This window comes from Anarhichas minor, unplaced genomic scaffold (assembly GCF_050575085.1).
Source record: "Anarhichas minor isolate MPS153535 unplaced genomic scaffold, ASM5057508v1 ptg000040l, whole genome shotgun sequence".
Taxonomy (NCBI): Eukaryota; Metazoa; Chordata; class Actinopteri; order Perciformes; family Anarhichadidae; genus Anarhichas; species Anarhichas minor.
The window spans coordinates 8,932,593-8,947,938 of NW_027466486.1; the positions used below are offsets into that span (position 1 = coordinate 8,932,593).

At 43.6% G+C, this 15,346-nt stretch overlaps 1 protein-coding gene across 1 annotated transcript in view; it reads left to right on the plus strand.

Moving 5' to 3' along the window:
- unc79 (unc-79 homolog, NALCN channel complex subunit) overlaps positions 1 to 12,899 on the plus strand; it is a 30,567-nt gene extending 17,668 nt beyond the window's left edge. Inside the window, 29 exon segments of the mRNA XM_076108233.1 lie at positions 557 to 738; positions 842 to 1,043; positions 1,180 to 1,362; positions 1,997 to 2,055; positions 2,507 to 2,791; positions 2,918 to 3,100; positions 3,244 to 3,406; positions 3,664 to 3,813; positions 3,914 to 4,983; positions 5,029 to 5,164; positions 6,153 to 6,254; positions 6,751 to 6,933; positions 7,067 to 7,169; positions 7,264 to 7,404; positions 7,531 to 7,569; positions 7,688 to 7,800; positions 8,081 to 8,166; positions 8,564 to 8,737; positions 9,050 to 9,118; positions 9,208 to 9,318; positions 10,578 to 10,682; positions 10,794 to 10,871; positions 10,996 to 11,085; positions 11,216 to 11,391; positions 11,749 to 11,932; positions 12,036 to 12,239; positions 12,397 to 12,474; positions 12,561 to 12,602; positions 12,711 to 12,899. Coding sequence (XP_075964348.1) covers positions 557 to 738; positions 842 to 1,043; positions 1,180 to 1,362; positions 1,997 to 2,055; positions 2,507 to 2,791; positions 2,918 to 3,100; positions 3,244 to 3,406; positions 3,664 to 3,813; positions 3,914 to 4,983; positions 5,029 to 5,164; positions 6,153 to 6,254; positions 6,751 to 6,933; positions 7,067 to 7,169; positions 7,264 to 7,404; positions 7,531 to 7,569; positions 7,688 to 7,800; positions 8,081 to 8,166; positions 8,564 to 8,737; positions 9,050 to 9,118; positions 9,208 to 9,318; positions 10,578 to 10,682; positions 10,794 to 10,871; positions 10,996 to 11,085; positions 11,216 to 11,391; positions 11,749 to 11,932; positions 12,036 to 12,239; positions 12,397 to 12,474; positions 12,561 to 12,602; positions 12,711 to 12,899 — 4,880 coding nt within the window.
- Positions 12,900 to 15,346: the final 2,447 nt, after the last annotated feature.

Sequence of the window (15,346 nt, forward strand, 5' to 3'; positions counted from 1 at the left end):
TTCTGTTTTTAGATCTCAATCTAAGTGAGTCATGATAAGTAACACCAATGATTACTGGAAGGATCGTTTTTTACTGATTGAAAAATGAATTCTACACATGGGATGCGGGAGATTATGATCTGAATTTATGAGCATTATAATATAGAAATGTATTCTATTCCATTTTTACACTTACACCCATAGAGAAATTGGCAAATGAAACTTTTTACCTATTTTTTTTATACATTTTGCATGTCAAACATGCAGATACAGATATTATGTAATTCAAACTGATTGCAGATTTTATATTAATATAATTTATTATGACATTTCTCAGTTAGTTAACAAACACAATTAATTTTGATACATCCATGCATTATGTAAAGCAAAATATGACTTTGAAATAGTAGCTAAGTAATACATTAACTTAACTTCATCAATGAGCTCATTGCTGATTCTCTTTATTAGGTAATTATGGCCGGACATGCAGGAGCTGAGTTGTCTCTTCTTATTGTAAAATCTGTCTGTGTCACTGATGACGTTCTTGTCCACTTTATATCCTCATGAAAATTCCCAGTGGAGAAGGTAGCAGTGCTGTGTCGGTTCCTGGACATCGGTGCGGTGACGAAAAACCACTTGCTGAAGTATTCCCTGGCCCACGCTTTCTGCTGCTTCCTGGCCTCTGTGGAGGACGTCAACCCAGCCGTGGCCACCCGAGCCAGACTGCTGCTGGACACCATCAAGAGGCCAGCCCTGCAGGTTGTTAGGCCCCAATTAAAGTCAGATACTTATTGGATTTAAATGCTGCATATATGTTTATGTCCCCCTGTATATTTACATGTGTGTGTTGTTTATTATACAGGGGTTATGCCTGTGCCTGGATTTCCAGTTTGACACTGTTGTGAGGGATCGGCCTATTATCCTCAGCAAGCTCCTGCTGCTGCACTTCCTGAAGAAAGACATTCCTGCGCTGAGCTGGGAGTTCTTTGTCAACCGTTTTGAAACATTATCTCTGGAGGCTCAATTACACCTGGACTGCAACAAGGAGTTCCCTTTCCCTACTAGTACGTAGCTGCTATGTCCTCATTCAGAGTTTTTACAGCTGCTCCACCTGCTCTGCACTTTTCTTGACAGACTATATATTCTAACATAAACATTACAGCCTAATAGTGCTTCATAATATAATCTTTGTTTTGACAGCCATCACAGCCGTGCGAACCAATGTAGCCAACCTCAGTGATGCAGCAATGTGGAAAATACGACGCGCCCGCTTTGCCAGGAACCAGCAGAAGAGTGTGCGTTCCCTCCGTGACAGTGTGAAGGGAGGCCCAACAGAGTCTAAACGGGCATTTTCACTCCCTGAGTCACTGAGCAACCGAATTCGTGAGTAGCACTCAGTCTGTCTGTGGTCGAACAGTGTTTGCAACTACTTTAAGTGCCTCATAGGTGCTTTGTTCGACTTGAAATTACAGGTTCAATCCATGACTTTATCTAAAGTCAATTCATTATCACTTCGTATGAAGAGAAGCACCTGCTGCTGTCTGCATTGTCCTAATGTGGTGATCACGGCCTATTTCCTATTCTTTGTGGGTGAAATTAAATGCTTATTTGCAAATACTATTTGACCAAATTTGACCCGTTTTCCTAATATTTCTCTGCTCACTTCTTTGTTCCCAATGTTCATCACACTTCAATATCTAAATATTGCTTTGTTTAATAAAGGAGGAACTCCCAACCATGTCATTCATTTTCTCTTTAGCTCTGCACAGAAAGCTCTCTTTTGGAGTATTTGGGAGATTCTACTTGTGTTGGCTGAGATTTCATATTTGTGATTAGACCTAATTCTTCAAAACACTTGGATTTCACACTGTTCCGAGGCCATATGGTGTGTTTTTCTTTGTGTTTTTATGTGTTTGTGTGTGCACATGTGTTGGGTGACCATGAAGCTCACACATGTGTCCTGTACTACCTCCCCTGTACATTCTCCTGAATTGTGTTCTTCGTATGTGGTTTTTAGCTCTAAGGCTTACGAGGCAAGAGCACTCTGCCCTGACACTGGGAGATATGATAGAGAAAGTCCTGCCAGGTAAATAACAACCTAAATCTGAAACATTAGTTTTCATAATCACATTATATTGGAGGAGAATGCAGAAATTATGACAGAAAATATGAAAAGCAATGTTTGCTCTATGGGGACAGTCATTGTTTTTTCATTCTGTTCACACAAATTTTGACACGGGGTACATATAAATTAAATTGACTTGAAATATCATAAAGTTGCAACACTCTTGCTAACAGTTAGCTGGTCTTGTTTGTGTTTACCCTGTTTACATATTCCATAAACACATTGCACTGATGTATGTGTATTGCATGATGATGTCTCTGCCTGTCTTGATAGAGAAGTGGACAGGATGAGTTGACTCCTCCGCCGGTCCTGCACCCTTCCCTCTGCCCATCTTTTCCTCTGTCTGCAGCACGTTTCCTCCCGCACTTTAACCCTGACACTTCACCCCCTCTTGTAGGCCAGACCCCGTCTCCCGAGGACGACACCGTCATCAGAGACCTGCTTCCTGAGGACGCGGGCATCGACCACCAGACGGTTCACCAGCTCATCATGGTGCTCATGAAATTCATGGCTAAAGACCAGAGCAGCGCCGAGGCCGACATCGGCAGTGCCAAGGCCTTCAACACAGTGAAGCGTCACCTGTACGTGCTGCTGGGCTATGACCAACAGGAGGGCTGCTTCATGATTGCACCTCAGAAGATGCGCACCTCTACCTGCTTCAACGCCTTCATCGCTGGCATTGCACAAGTGATTGACATTTTTTTGGTATTCTGTGACTGCAGCTAGAGATTAACTGGTATTTTCAATAGCACATTGTGAAGAATATGACAGTATAACATGAATGCTGGGGAATTTAACTGGTGTCTCTTTCAGGTGATGGACTACAATATTGGTTTGGGGAAGCAGCTGCTCCCCCTGGTGGTCCAGGTGTTGAAGTACTGCACGTGTCCCCAGCTGAGACACTATTTTCAGCAGCCGCCTCGATGCTCTCTCTGGGCCTTGAGGCCAAACATCAGACAGATGTGGCTCAAAGCCCTGCTAGTTATCCTCTATAAGGTATTATTACTGCATGTTAATGGGATTTACTTGAATGGATTATTCTTTCAGTTTACTCGTTGATATGTTTTTTCAACTCTAAGTCTCTTGCTGTTACATATTTTCTTGCTTACCAGCTTATAATATATTTCTATCCATCTAAGTACCCTTACAGAGACATGGACGGGAGTAAAGTGGTCCTCCATCTGATCCACATCACCATCAACACACTGAATGCCCAGTATCACAGCTGTCGTCCACACGCTACAGCAGGACCACTCTACAGCGACAACTCTAACATGAGCCGCTACAGCGAGAAAGAAAAAGGTGAATCAAATTAAAGTATGTTTTTTTATATCAACACCAGACTTCTAAAACGTCTAGTCTGCTGAACATTTTTTGGAATTGTTGATTTTAGGTGGAACTCTCTTCTTACGAAGGATATTATTTATGACTGCAAATTAGGGGAACAATTTAGAAGAAAAAGCTTCTGTGCAGGTTATAATGGGATTAAATGACAGTCTTCCCTGTTTGTTTGCCTCTTAAATACAGCACTGATGTAAAAAATCTTTTCTCCATCTTAGAAGAGGACAGTGTATTCGATGAGTCAGACGTCCATGACACGCCGACTGGTGCTGCTAACAAGGAGTCACAGACCTTCTTTGCCCGCCTGAAGAGGATTGGCGGTGGCAAGTCTGTGAAGTACCAGCCGGTAGAGCTCAATGCCAAGAAAAGTAAGAAGCAGAGGCTTTCAGAGTCAAACCTAGTATAACAGCTGAACATGTTTTCGAGAGGAGAGTCTCACTTTATCTGAGTTTTATTTTTGTGTATCAGGTGAAATTGAGCTGTCAGAGTATCGTGAAGCCAGCGCCCTTCAGGACAGCATTCTGCACTGTGTGAGGGAGGAAAGCACCAGGAAGAAGCGGCTGCAGGCCATGCGCAAACAGAAGTCTCTGGACATGTCCAACACTGACTCCATCCTCTTCAATCTGGACGAACACAGACGTAAATCCTGCATTGATCGCTGTAACATGCAGGCGCCCACGGTGGACCTGCCTCCATCCTCAGCCACGACGCATGGCAAGCATCATGGCAAAGGATCATCCGATGGCTCTTCGGTTCGGGTGGAGGGCAGTGATGCCGTGGACCGGCGGGGTTCCAAGCCTGTCATCCCAGAGGTTCGCCTCAGCTGCATGGAAACCTTTGAGGACAAGTTGGACCTGAGCTCACTTGGAGGATCAGCTCAGGGGAAGGAGGACCAAGACCTCATTGACCTCTCCTCTGACTGCACCTCCATTCCAGAAAAACACTCACTGCTCTCCATGTCCGACAACGACTCCTTGGTGTTTGAACAGTTGCCTCCTCTGAGGATCGTAGAGAGCGATGAGGAGTTTGACCTTACTGCCATCATAGCCTCCAAGTTCAACGGGAGTCCTAAGTTCTCTGCGTCCCCTGTTAGCAGCAAGACTTTGCGACTGTCTCCTGTGGTCCAGGTGAGTGTAGAGGATTGTTCGAGTGACGTTAAGACCGCAGACCTGCTGGTGAGATTGGGAGGCTCAGAGCAACCATTTGAAGCAAAGAAGCCAAACCGCATGACTCCCAGCGCCTCTCTGGATTTTCCTGACCGAGTGGAAAATGTCTGCCATGAAAGCCCGATGACCCTGAAGCAGAAGAGAGACCTGCTGAGAAAGACAGCACATGTCCCTGACACCTCCCTTGACGACATGTGCGATGAGGTAAAGACCGGGATTGTACCAGGGACCAGTCCCTCTAGTCGGACAATCTTCTTGGACATCCCAGAAGACAAGGCAGAGCCTCTGTCCTCACCAGAAAAAAGCAAGAGTGGTAGCAACGATGAAGAAGAGGATGGGGATGATGAAGAGGACGACGACATGGGTGATGAAGTGGACAGTGACCAAAAACCTGACAATGCAGACGACAACGATGAGACAGAGTTTAAAATCCAGATTGTTCCTCGACAACGGAAGCAGAGGAAGATCGCGGTTAGTGCCATCCAGAGGGAATACCTGGACATCACGTTCAATATGTTCGACAAGCTGGGTGGTGAGCAGACCACAGAAACCGGTAAGAAGGAAGGTTGGATAAAGATAATTGTTATTTCCAATAATCACTTTTTGTAACGTTTAACCTACAATAGTTTTAACTAAACTTAAAGGACCATACCAGCGTTTTTTTCTTCAAGTTTAAGCCTGTTTACTCCAAATCATCTAGACTTTAGGTCAATGCTGACAAACAATGCTGATGTGTTTTAGAATTGATTTCTTCCATGGTTACAGGCAGCCAGTGGTTACATATTTCTACACAATGAAAAGATCAACTAGAGACGCTGAAAACATCACTTACAGATCACATCAGGGCCTCACTCCAAACTTAATCACTGACTCACAATTTATGTTCCGAACAGATTTTCCCGTCAGTCTGCACTTCATTTACATTGCCACATAATGACAATACAGCTTTGACTAAAATGAATACAGGCTTAATGTTCGCTGTGATGGATAGCACAATTCAACCAAAGACTACTGATGGAAAGCCAATGGCAGTGATAGTAAGCATTCGACAATGGACAGTATAGATGTAAAGGATACATGATTTGTGTATAGAGATGAATATTTCCGAGACATGGGTATGCTTCTAAAAGTTTTTCTAATATATGTGTACTCTGAACATCTGTAAGCTATCATATCTATCGTATTTAACCATCCACTCCAGCTGTGCAGTGTCCTGTTGTTTGTTTCTCTGAATGTGTTCGCTCCTCCTTTCCTTTCATCCTAAAGCTTCAGAGCTTTAGAGCAAAACCAAAGATCAAACTGCAAACTGTGATTTTCTAAATTTGAAACTGGTGGTGCGGGAAACCAAACACTAAACTTCCCAAAAGAGACTGTTATTAAATTGGTACTGAATCAACTTTAACTTTAATCTCCTAATTGTTGCAAAAGTAGTGCTTATTACTACTGAATGTCCATATCTTAGCAGCTTTTTGTATTGGTAGAAAATGGCATAAACTCTGATGCCAATGCCCCGCCCATTATTTACCCATATTGCCTTGCAGATCACAAAGTTCTGTCTACATTGGAAAAGCCACGAGAATCTGCCTCAGCCCCAACGCTCGAAGCTGCTATGCCTGAAACAAGCCACCGCTCTTCAGTATCAAGTAGGAGCCGAATACTTTGCTTCTTAGTCCCCTAATAAACCTCATTCAATTTGACTGCTGTGGTATCATTATGAGGGCCATAATTGTCCATTTTTAGATTGTTTAAGTGCCATCTCTTATATAACCTGTACAGACAACAATCTTTTTGCAAATTATCTTCATATTGGAGCTGGAAATATCCAATAAAATCACATAATATTGTGAGACATCTTATCATAAAGCCATTAAAATCCCTGAGATAAATGCAGAAAAATATGTTTTAGAAATTCTTTTTTCAAAATAACTTCACTCAGAAGTATTTTTTTAATGTTGTAGTCCCTCAAGCAGACTAAGTGCTTGACTTAATTTAGTCCTCATGCCATTTAAAAATCACATTGATAGTCGCTTTTCATGTGTGTCTTACCTATTTCTTTGTAACCACACACACTTGATGTCGAGCTGAAACGGTTGAAGTAGGTACTTCACCCCGGGTATCGTTTTTGTGTCTGACCTTTAGCTCAGTACCGTCAAGTGAAGCGAGGCTCTCTGGGAGCTCTGACCATGAGCCAGCTAATGAAGAGACAGCTGGAACACCAATCCAGTGCGCCACACAACATCAGCACCTGGGACACGGGTCAGTCACTTAAGACTTTTCTTTATCCTATAATGACCCCTTGAGGAGACATATGGACATACAGTAGTAACATATTGTATCTACAGAAATCAAATAAAGTAAATATTCCTAATTGACATCATCCAGCATCTAATAACTGACTCTTACCAAAAGCCTTCTGTTCTTCTTTTTAATCACTGATATTCTTCATTTTCTACAGGGCCAACAAAGACCAGTCTGCTCTCTGCACCAAGCACAGTCAGCATGTTTGTCCCTGCGCCTGAAGAGTTCATTGATGAGCAGCCTACCACGATGTCTGACAGGTGAATCAATCAATCAATCAGCAGCTGTACATGTCTTAAAACAGGTTATCATAATGCTTAGACTGGCCTGGTTCCTTTCCATGCGATGCCCCAGGTGTCGGGACTGCGCAGCCGTGCTGGAGGAGTACGACGAGGAGACTCTCGGCCTAGCAGTGGTGGTTCTCTCCATGTTCATCCACCTCAGCCCTGATTTGGCTGCGCCAATGCTCCTTGACATCATGCAGTCTGTGGGCAGGTACAGCTGCTGCTGCAGTCTACATCCACACAGCACTTCACCTTTAAATGAAGTTTCATAACTCACACTCAGAACTCATGCATAATTCATCCCAAAGCCCTAATCCACTGCTTTAACTTCTTTCAGGTTGGCATCTAGTGCCAATTTTTCTGGACAAGCTGAGAGGTATGAGACATTGAAATTGTCACAACAGTGTTTACTGTGCTTATGGCTGGGTTTAATAATAAATGTGAAAGTGTGACCGCATGTCCAACACAGCCTTTCTCCCTGTGATGTTTTGCAGTATGTTGATCCCAGGGAATGTAGCAGGTGTAGCAAAGCAGTTCCTCCGCTGTATGTTTCACCAGCTGGCACCTAATGGCATCTTGCCCCAGCTCTTCCAGAGTAACATCAAAGGTCTGCTCATACCACTGACCACTGACTCAAAAGTCCTTCAAATGTACCTGCACTATTTCTATAGAGACTTACTTTACTTTGTCTTAGCTGCTCATTTCTGTGTGTTTTGACCTTGTTGCACAACTTTTTATAACCTATAGTAGATCTATATTTAAATACTTCACTTTACATATTTATTTGAATGTATCTAATTTTCCATAATGATAAGACTAACTTAATAGTTTCCCACTGGTCTTTCTGTCACATCCATTCGATAAATTCAATCTTTCTTCTTTTGCAGATGGAAGTTTTCTGCGAACACTTGCATCTTCCCTGATAGATTTTAATGAATTGAGTTCTGTTGCTGCCCTCAACATGCTCCTCGAGGTGGGATTTTCTTTTTTCTTCATGCATTTGTGTTAAGTCATTTAACCAGCAGGAGGAGCTCTTGTCAAAGCAAAGTCTTTTGTGGTTACAGCTACATGTAACAGCATAAGCCCATCTAAAACAACAAATCATGAGGGCATTCAAGAAAACCTGCCTTACTCTACACCAGTGTATCAGTTAATTGTTACTGTTAAAGTTAAATAAATGACACAGATAAGAACCCATTGATGAATGAGCTCATCCAAGCAATCAGTTGTGCTTCAGTGTCCTAAATCCCCCACTCTCATCATGAGCATTGTGATTGATCAGGACTGAATGATCAGTTAAATGGAAATATCTACGCTTATAGAATTTCATTATATAACCCTGCTATGGTTTATGCCTCTGTGCCCTCCAGGGTTTGAACAACAAGAAGAGTCTACCAGCAGGGGGCACAATGCTGCACTGCCTGGACAACATTGCCACCTTCATGGAGGCTCTTCCCATGGACTCTCCTAGCAACTTGTGGACAACCATCTGCAACCAGTTCCAGACCTTCCTCACAAAACTGCCCTCTGTGCTTCCTCTAAAAGTATATATCGACTCTCCCGTTCACTTAGTCATGGTCTGATATGGTCTAATGTGATTATGGGCTGGAGGAAAAAGCATCTAGCAGTGCCCTTGTCGGGTTCAATAGGATAGATTTAAATGATTTGACTCTGGCAATTTTGACCTCGGAGGTCAAATTAATTTACTCTAATCAATTTATCGCTGCACACAAATCTAAAGTCCGGGAATATGGCTGCCTGTGCACCATGCAGTACATTTCAACTTTTGCATTTTAAAACCTACCGATAGTCAAGATTATTTCAACTGTTTTCTTGCAATATGTGTGTCTCATTAGTGCCCCATGGATTCCAGTTTGAGGATAATAATTTGTCTACTGAAAATCCCAACTACAAACGCAACCCGGGTAAGCCACCCCAGGTCAGAATTAAATTTACTGATATGTCCAAATTTGAGTAAATGTCTAACCCTCTCTCTTCTTCTTCCACACTACAGAGCCTCCTGGACTCTTTCTCCAAGCTGCTGAGTTTTGTCATCCAGTATGGCATGTTCAGCCTCTCCTACCTCGTAGAGCTATGTGGACTGTGTTACAAAGCCTTCAACAAGGTACTCTTGAGTGTATTTACATATAATCTTTCTGTGTAGGGAGAGTTTAGTATGTAGGAATGAAGCCTGTGTTAATATCCAGTGTGTATGCAGTGTTGAAAGAGTTAAACCTTTTAAACTAATCTGCAGTGTTAAGAATGTTGAGCTGCTGTTCGCAGGCCTCTCACTCATCACTCTTTTGGTGCTCTACCTACTTCCCTGACTCTCCAGTCAGCCAGAAATGTGGCCATGTGTCAAAGATGATTAAGTAGGCAGTCAGCTAGTATTGATTAACATGATTAGTTGATGTGCGAGGGCCGACCGTGTGTTTCTGAGTGGCTGTCTCAGACAGAGATGGAGCCAGGGCTGTCTGCACTGTTGGGCCAGATGGATCCTCAGTCCTCCACCACTGTCAGCGCTGCATGCTTTATGTCTCCTGCAGTATTGATTTTCTACACCCGCTTTAATTCCTCACCGTATATATCCGCTTTTCAAAACCCAGAGTCACTATGAGCAATTGCTTTTGGAACCTGTCCTGTGCAGTTGCAGTTGGAGAGGAGAGGTTTCTGGGAAGCGCCGCTCAGTTATCTTTGGAGGTCAGGTTTTGAGGACACAAAGTCAGGTTCTCTAGTCCTACTAAAGTTTGTCACACCATGCACCATTTGTCACAGGCACTGCACTACATGCCAAATGCTACTGGGCCCTCTAGCTTAAGAACAGCCTATAATTTGCTATTTACCAAACGGACATGCTCCACTAACTTTTAATTATGAGAGTACCGCGCACAGGTATGCACATTAACAAGCCACACAGTGAGAGTCGGCGGCAGCTCTGCATTCTGTAAGAGTGGAAGAGCATGTGCCTGCGCCTAACATAAGCAAACACGACTGCATAGAGAAAGAGAGAGGCAAAGTGGAAGCCAGAAGATGACAGTGTGGTTTGTAAACAGGCAGCTGGGCTTTGTGTGGAAGGGATGAACAAAGAGAGCAGCCTGTCCTCAGGGAGGGAGAAGGCAGCCTGACAGCCTCATCTGAGCTGCCTGGGACTCTGGGAGGAGAGATCTGGACTGGCCTAAATCTACTCCTCAGCTTCACTATTCTCTGTCTATTCTCTGTCTCCCGGCCTAGCCTCCCTCCCCTCTCGCTGCCTGTCCTTCCCCCTCTATTCAGGCTACAGAGTTTATGCTCTCCTCGCAGCATGAGTAAGGGAGAGTGATAATAGAAAAAGGCAGCCTTGCTGCATCAGTACATTTACTCCACTCTCTATCTCCTCGCATCCAGGAAAGAGATAAGTTCTACATGTCCCGCATTGTGGTGTTAGAGCTTCTGCAGGCTCTCAAGTTCAAGTCTCCGCTGCCTGACACAAACTTGTTACTGCTGGTCCAGGTAAAAAAATATTGTTTTATGCCCTTCAGTTTACAAGAACCAAATAAATCAAAGTGTTTCATCCTGAATACAAATCTAAAACCTGCTTTATTTTTTTGTGGAATTTCTCAGTTTGTTTGTGCAGATATTGGTACACGGCTGGCAGAATCCACCATCATCCAAAAGCACATGATCTTAACGCTGCCGGGGGTAAGACTTCATAAGATGTGTGTTTGGATCGTATTAGAATCAGCCTCATAAAACAGCGTGAAATAATGATAGTTCCCCACTGGGATTCGTCCTAAAGGATAAACCGTTTTTTTGTTCACCACAGTGCACAACAGCAGCCATGGAATGCATGAGACAATACATAAGTGAACTCCTGGACTTCATTGCAGATATGCACACGCTAACCAAACTAAAAGTAAGTCTTGTTCTTCGAGTGAGTGCCACAACTCTCAAAATATTTTAGTAGTAGTAGTTTGAGTTTTTTTTTTTCATGTTTTGCTTGTTATTCAGCCTTATCTTTTCCTGACTCATAATGTGTCACTCAGAGCCATATGAAGGCTTGCTGTCAGCCGCTGCATGAGGACACTTTCGGGGGGAACCTGAAAGTGGGCTTGGCACAAGTCGCCGCCATGGAGATCAGCAAAGGCAATCACCGTGATAACAAAGCTGTGGTCCGTTATCTTCCTTGGCTTTATCATCCGCCATCCACCATGCAACAAGGGTAAGAATGAACAAACTACAGACGTCAGTCGACCCAAATTACATGAAAACATATTCCCTCACATATCTCTAGCAATATTTACCATCAATCGTCCAGGTTGTAAGATATCCGTCCATGAGGCAAAAGAAAAAACGGTTCACAGTGTTTTGGTGTGCGGCAGAAATCTCAAAACCTGGAAAAAAAATCGATATAAGTGACAAAATATGTTTGTATGTAACTTGGGTGAACACCAATGTTAGTAAGGCTAACTGATGGTGAAAGATTAAGTATAATCGTGAGAGGTATGACAGTAAAAATGAATCGAATATACTGTGGGCTGATTTGTGAAACAGAATTTCAATGTTTTTTTCTCTGAAGGCCAAAAGAATTCATCGAGTGTGTGTCCCACATTCGTCAGCTGTCCTGGCTACTCTTGGGCTCCCTGACGCACTGTGCCCTGCACCAGGGCTCCACCTCCTGCATGCCCATCCCTCTAGATGCTGGCTCCCACATCGCAGATCATTTAATAGTCATCCTCATTGGTTTCCCGGAACAGTCAAAGGTGTGGCAGAAACAAATCCCTTCAAATGTTCCCAGGTTTCGTTAATATAATCTATAACCTCCTCCCTGGCCTTTTCTGTTTTGGTCTTGATCTCTGTCCCCAGACGTCGGTGCTGCACATGTGCTCTCTTTTCCACGCCTTCATGTTTGCCCAGCTGTGGACCATCTACTGCGAGCAGGGGGCCGCTGCTCCGTCCCTGCAGAACCAGAACCAGACAGAATTTTCGTCCAACGCCATCCTCACTGGCCTGGAGTTCTGGAGTCGGGTTACACCCAGCATCCTGCAGCTCATGGCTCACAATAAAGTGGTGAGTGCTCTGACAATTATTTAAGGCAGCTGAGGTAGAAGAAATGTGCATGGAAATGTGGTGTGTTTGGATTGATTTCTATTCCATATGTGATGAAGAAACTGTAACTATGTTTGAGAAAATCACAGTTTTGATTGATTTTTGTTTTCTTTCTTAGATGGTAGAAATGGTGTGTCTTCATGTCATTAGTTTGATGGAAGCCCTGCAGGAGTGCAACTCAACCATCTTTGTCAAGGTTTGCTATAATTCTGGTATTTTGCTACATATATGATCACCTAAACAGATAACATAATATGTATCCATTCTCTCTCTTTCCTATAGTTAATCCCTATGTGGCTACCCATGATTCAGTCAAACCTTAAGGTAAGGCTTTAAGAAAAAACTTTGATGCAGATTAATAAAATGCAATTTACTATTGACTCATTGTGTGATGTCTAAAACGTTGTCATCTTCCATTCCTTCCTTCATCAGCATCTGTCTGCGGGGCTGCAGTTGCGTCTCCAGGCCATCCAGAACCGTGTGAACCACCAGTGTCTGCAGGGCCAGGCAGCCGGAGCCCCTCCGGTTGCTCTGCGCAAATGGCTGCAGTGCACCCAGTTCAAGATGGCTCAGGTGGAAATCCAGTCGTCTGAGGCTGCCTCGCAATTCTACCCCATGTGACCTGCTCTGCTGTCGCCTTGGGTCCAGTCTGGGTCCTTAGACCTGCATGCATCCTTCTTTGGACGAACCCTCTGACCAAAAAAGGACTCTTCTGTAAACTGATGCAGTGGGATTCATTTGGACTGGATCATTTTCAGCATCGTTAGTGTAATACTTGTATATGTACAGTAAATCTATGCTATTTTAAAGTGCTATCACTGGAGCTAATAATTAAAGGTTTGGCAGGCTTGTGGGAGATATTTGCATCAGGTGCCTAACTGTTGTTTTCAACAGATTCGAAGAGTCTGAGAATTTCTATAGACCCATGTTAGTATTATGAGGGTGTGAAAGCAAATGCTTGTTGAATCTTACAGTACATACGCTCACTCTATTATATATATATATATATTCTATCACTTTTTAAGTTGCTTGGTTGCAAGCTGGATAATAAAAGTATGATTTTTTCTAAACATTGAGAACACTTTGTCATTTCATATCAATTGCCAACACATTCAAAATTCAAATGTGACATTTACTGCCCTTTGATGTCCCGGCTGATGTGGAAAATGTCCAGTTTACCATAATGCAGATGGCAGAGCGATAAAGTCGGCTCTGTTGTTTTTCCTCCCGGACGAGAAACTGAACCTCAGGTGTGTCCGGGAAAATGACATGACATGCATTACTCAGCTCCCGTCTGAGATCCTTGTCAGACTGTCAGTCATGCTGCCTCTCGCCATCAGAGCTCTGATCAATCAGTGGCCAATCTGAGTCGCAGCAGCGGCTTTGTAACTCGATAAGGTGGAGCCAGACATTGGAGGTAAACAAGACTATTTTGGTTGTGCCCCCCTCCCCGCCCCCAAAATGGAAAGCCCACCCCACGTCTCGATGCCCCTCTTCATTGGCAGCAGCGAAACAGATTGGCCCACGCGTATACCAAGCAAACACAATTACCTTTGGCCTAATGTGGTTTGTTGTGATTAAGCATTGTTGTGAGGTCTAACCGCATTACCACGAAGCCCTTGTCTGAGAATAACAGATGACATGACAGCAGGGCCAGAAAGGCGAACAGCACATTAATCTTTGTTTTGATCTTCACTGCTGCAAGGATTTCATTATCAAGCTTTAAAATGAATTAGATCTGATGATATAAATGTATTCTGCAAGAAGAAATTCGTTTATTGGACAAAAATAAGTCAAATTTGATTTGCATATATTTTTCAAAAACGTGCTTTTAGTCACTGCATGTGTAAGAGGACCCATGTTGAGAGGTGTATGCCAAATGAGTCACTAGTGTAATGATATCACACATTGTGAGTAATGAAGACACACGCACACACACGCACACACACACACACACACACACACAAACACACTCACACAAACACACTCACACACGCTCCCCGGTGACCCCATAGCTGAATCAGGCTGCAGTGCCCCTTCTCATCAACCTCTAGTCCTGGCTCATCAAAGAGCCGCTCTCCTGCTGTGTGCCTCTGTGTGTGTGAGTGTGTATTAAAGTGATGCTGGATGCAGGTGTGTATGTGCATGTATTCCATCATGTGCACAGGTGTGTGTGTGTGTGTGTGTGTGTGTGTGTGTGTGTGTGTGTGTGAATTTAATCAAGTCCCCCTTGCTCTGGGGTTGCATCTGTCAGCCACTGCCACCGTTGTGATCGTTTGAACTCGCAGCCCTTTACGAAAGAACCTCTCTCATTAGCAGCAGCTTATGTAATCAGTGTCCCACAGGTATCCAGCACTTTCCCCGCCCCTGCCTGCTGCCTCCTGGAGGACCATATGGAAGCGCTGACCTGATGAGCAGGCAGATGGAGGTAGTGAGGGTAATTAAAGATGACCAAAGGCCTCTCGGGCAGAGAGGGTGTGAGTGGGTCCTCAAAGGTTATGAAGGTCAGCTTTGAAAGGACTTTTCAGCTCTCATACACACAGACTTGCATGCACCAGCGTGGTGTATCACCAGGTGTGTGCATTGGTGACATTTCTTGATTAAAGAGCAGGTTGAGCGAGGTAGTCTCATACAGGGTGCAGCACTATTTTTTGTCCGGAACCAATTTTTAAGAACCCACATTTAAAAGAACCTGTGTATCAGCGCCCTTTTGCTCTGTGGAAATACCTTCTGAGAGGCTCACAAAACTTGTTGAGACAGTGACAATCCCTGGTCCCCCCGCCTAGTGCTGTCACATTGCTTTTATTACAGTGAAATCCACATCGCCCTGGCTGGACAATGCATGAATGTTTAAATTGCTCAGAGTGTCCATTGGCATTACCATCAAGTGGCACATCCAAAGCAGGGCAGGCAAAGCACTCTATGGTCCCTCATTCACATTATAATTCATTGACATTCCTCTTCAGTGCTCCTGTGCATCAGCCTGTATTGTACAGGTTTGTTTCACATCATTAACTACAGTTAATGTATAATGTGCAAATTAAAATAGAAATAGAAAAATGTCTATA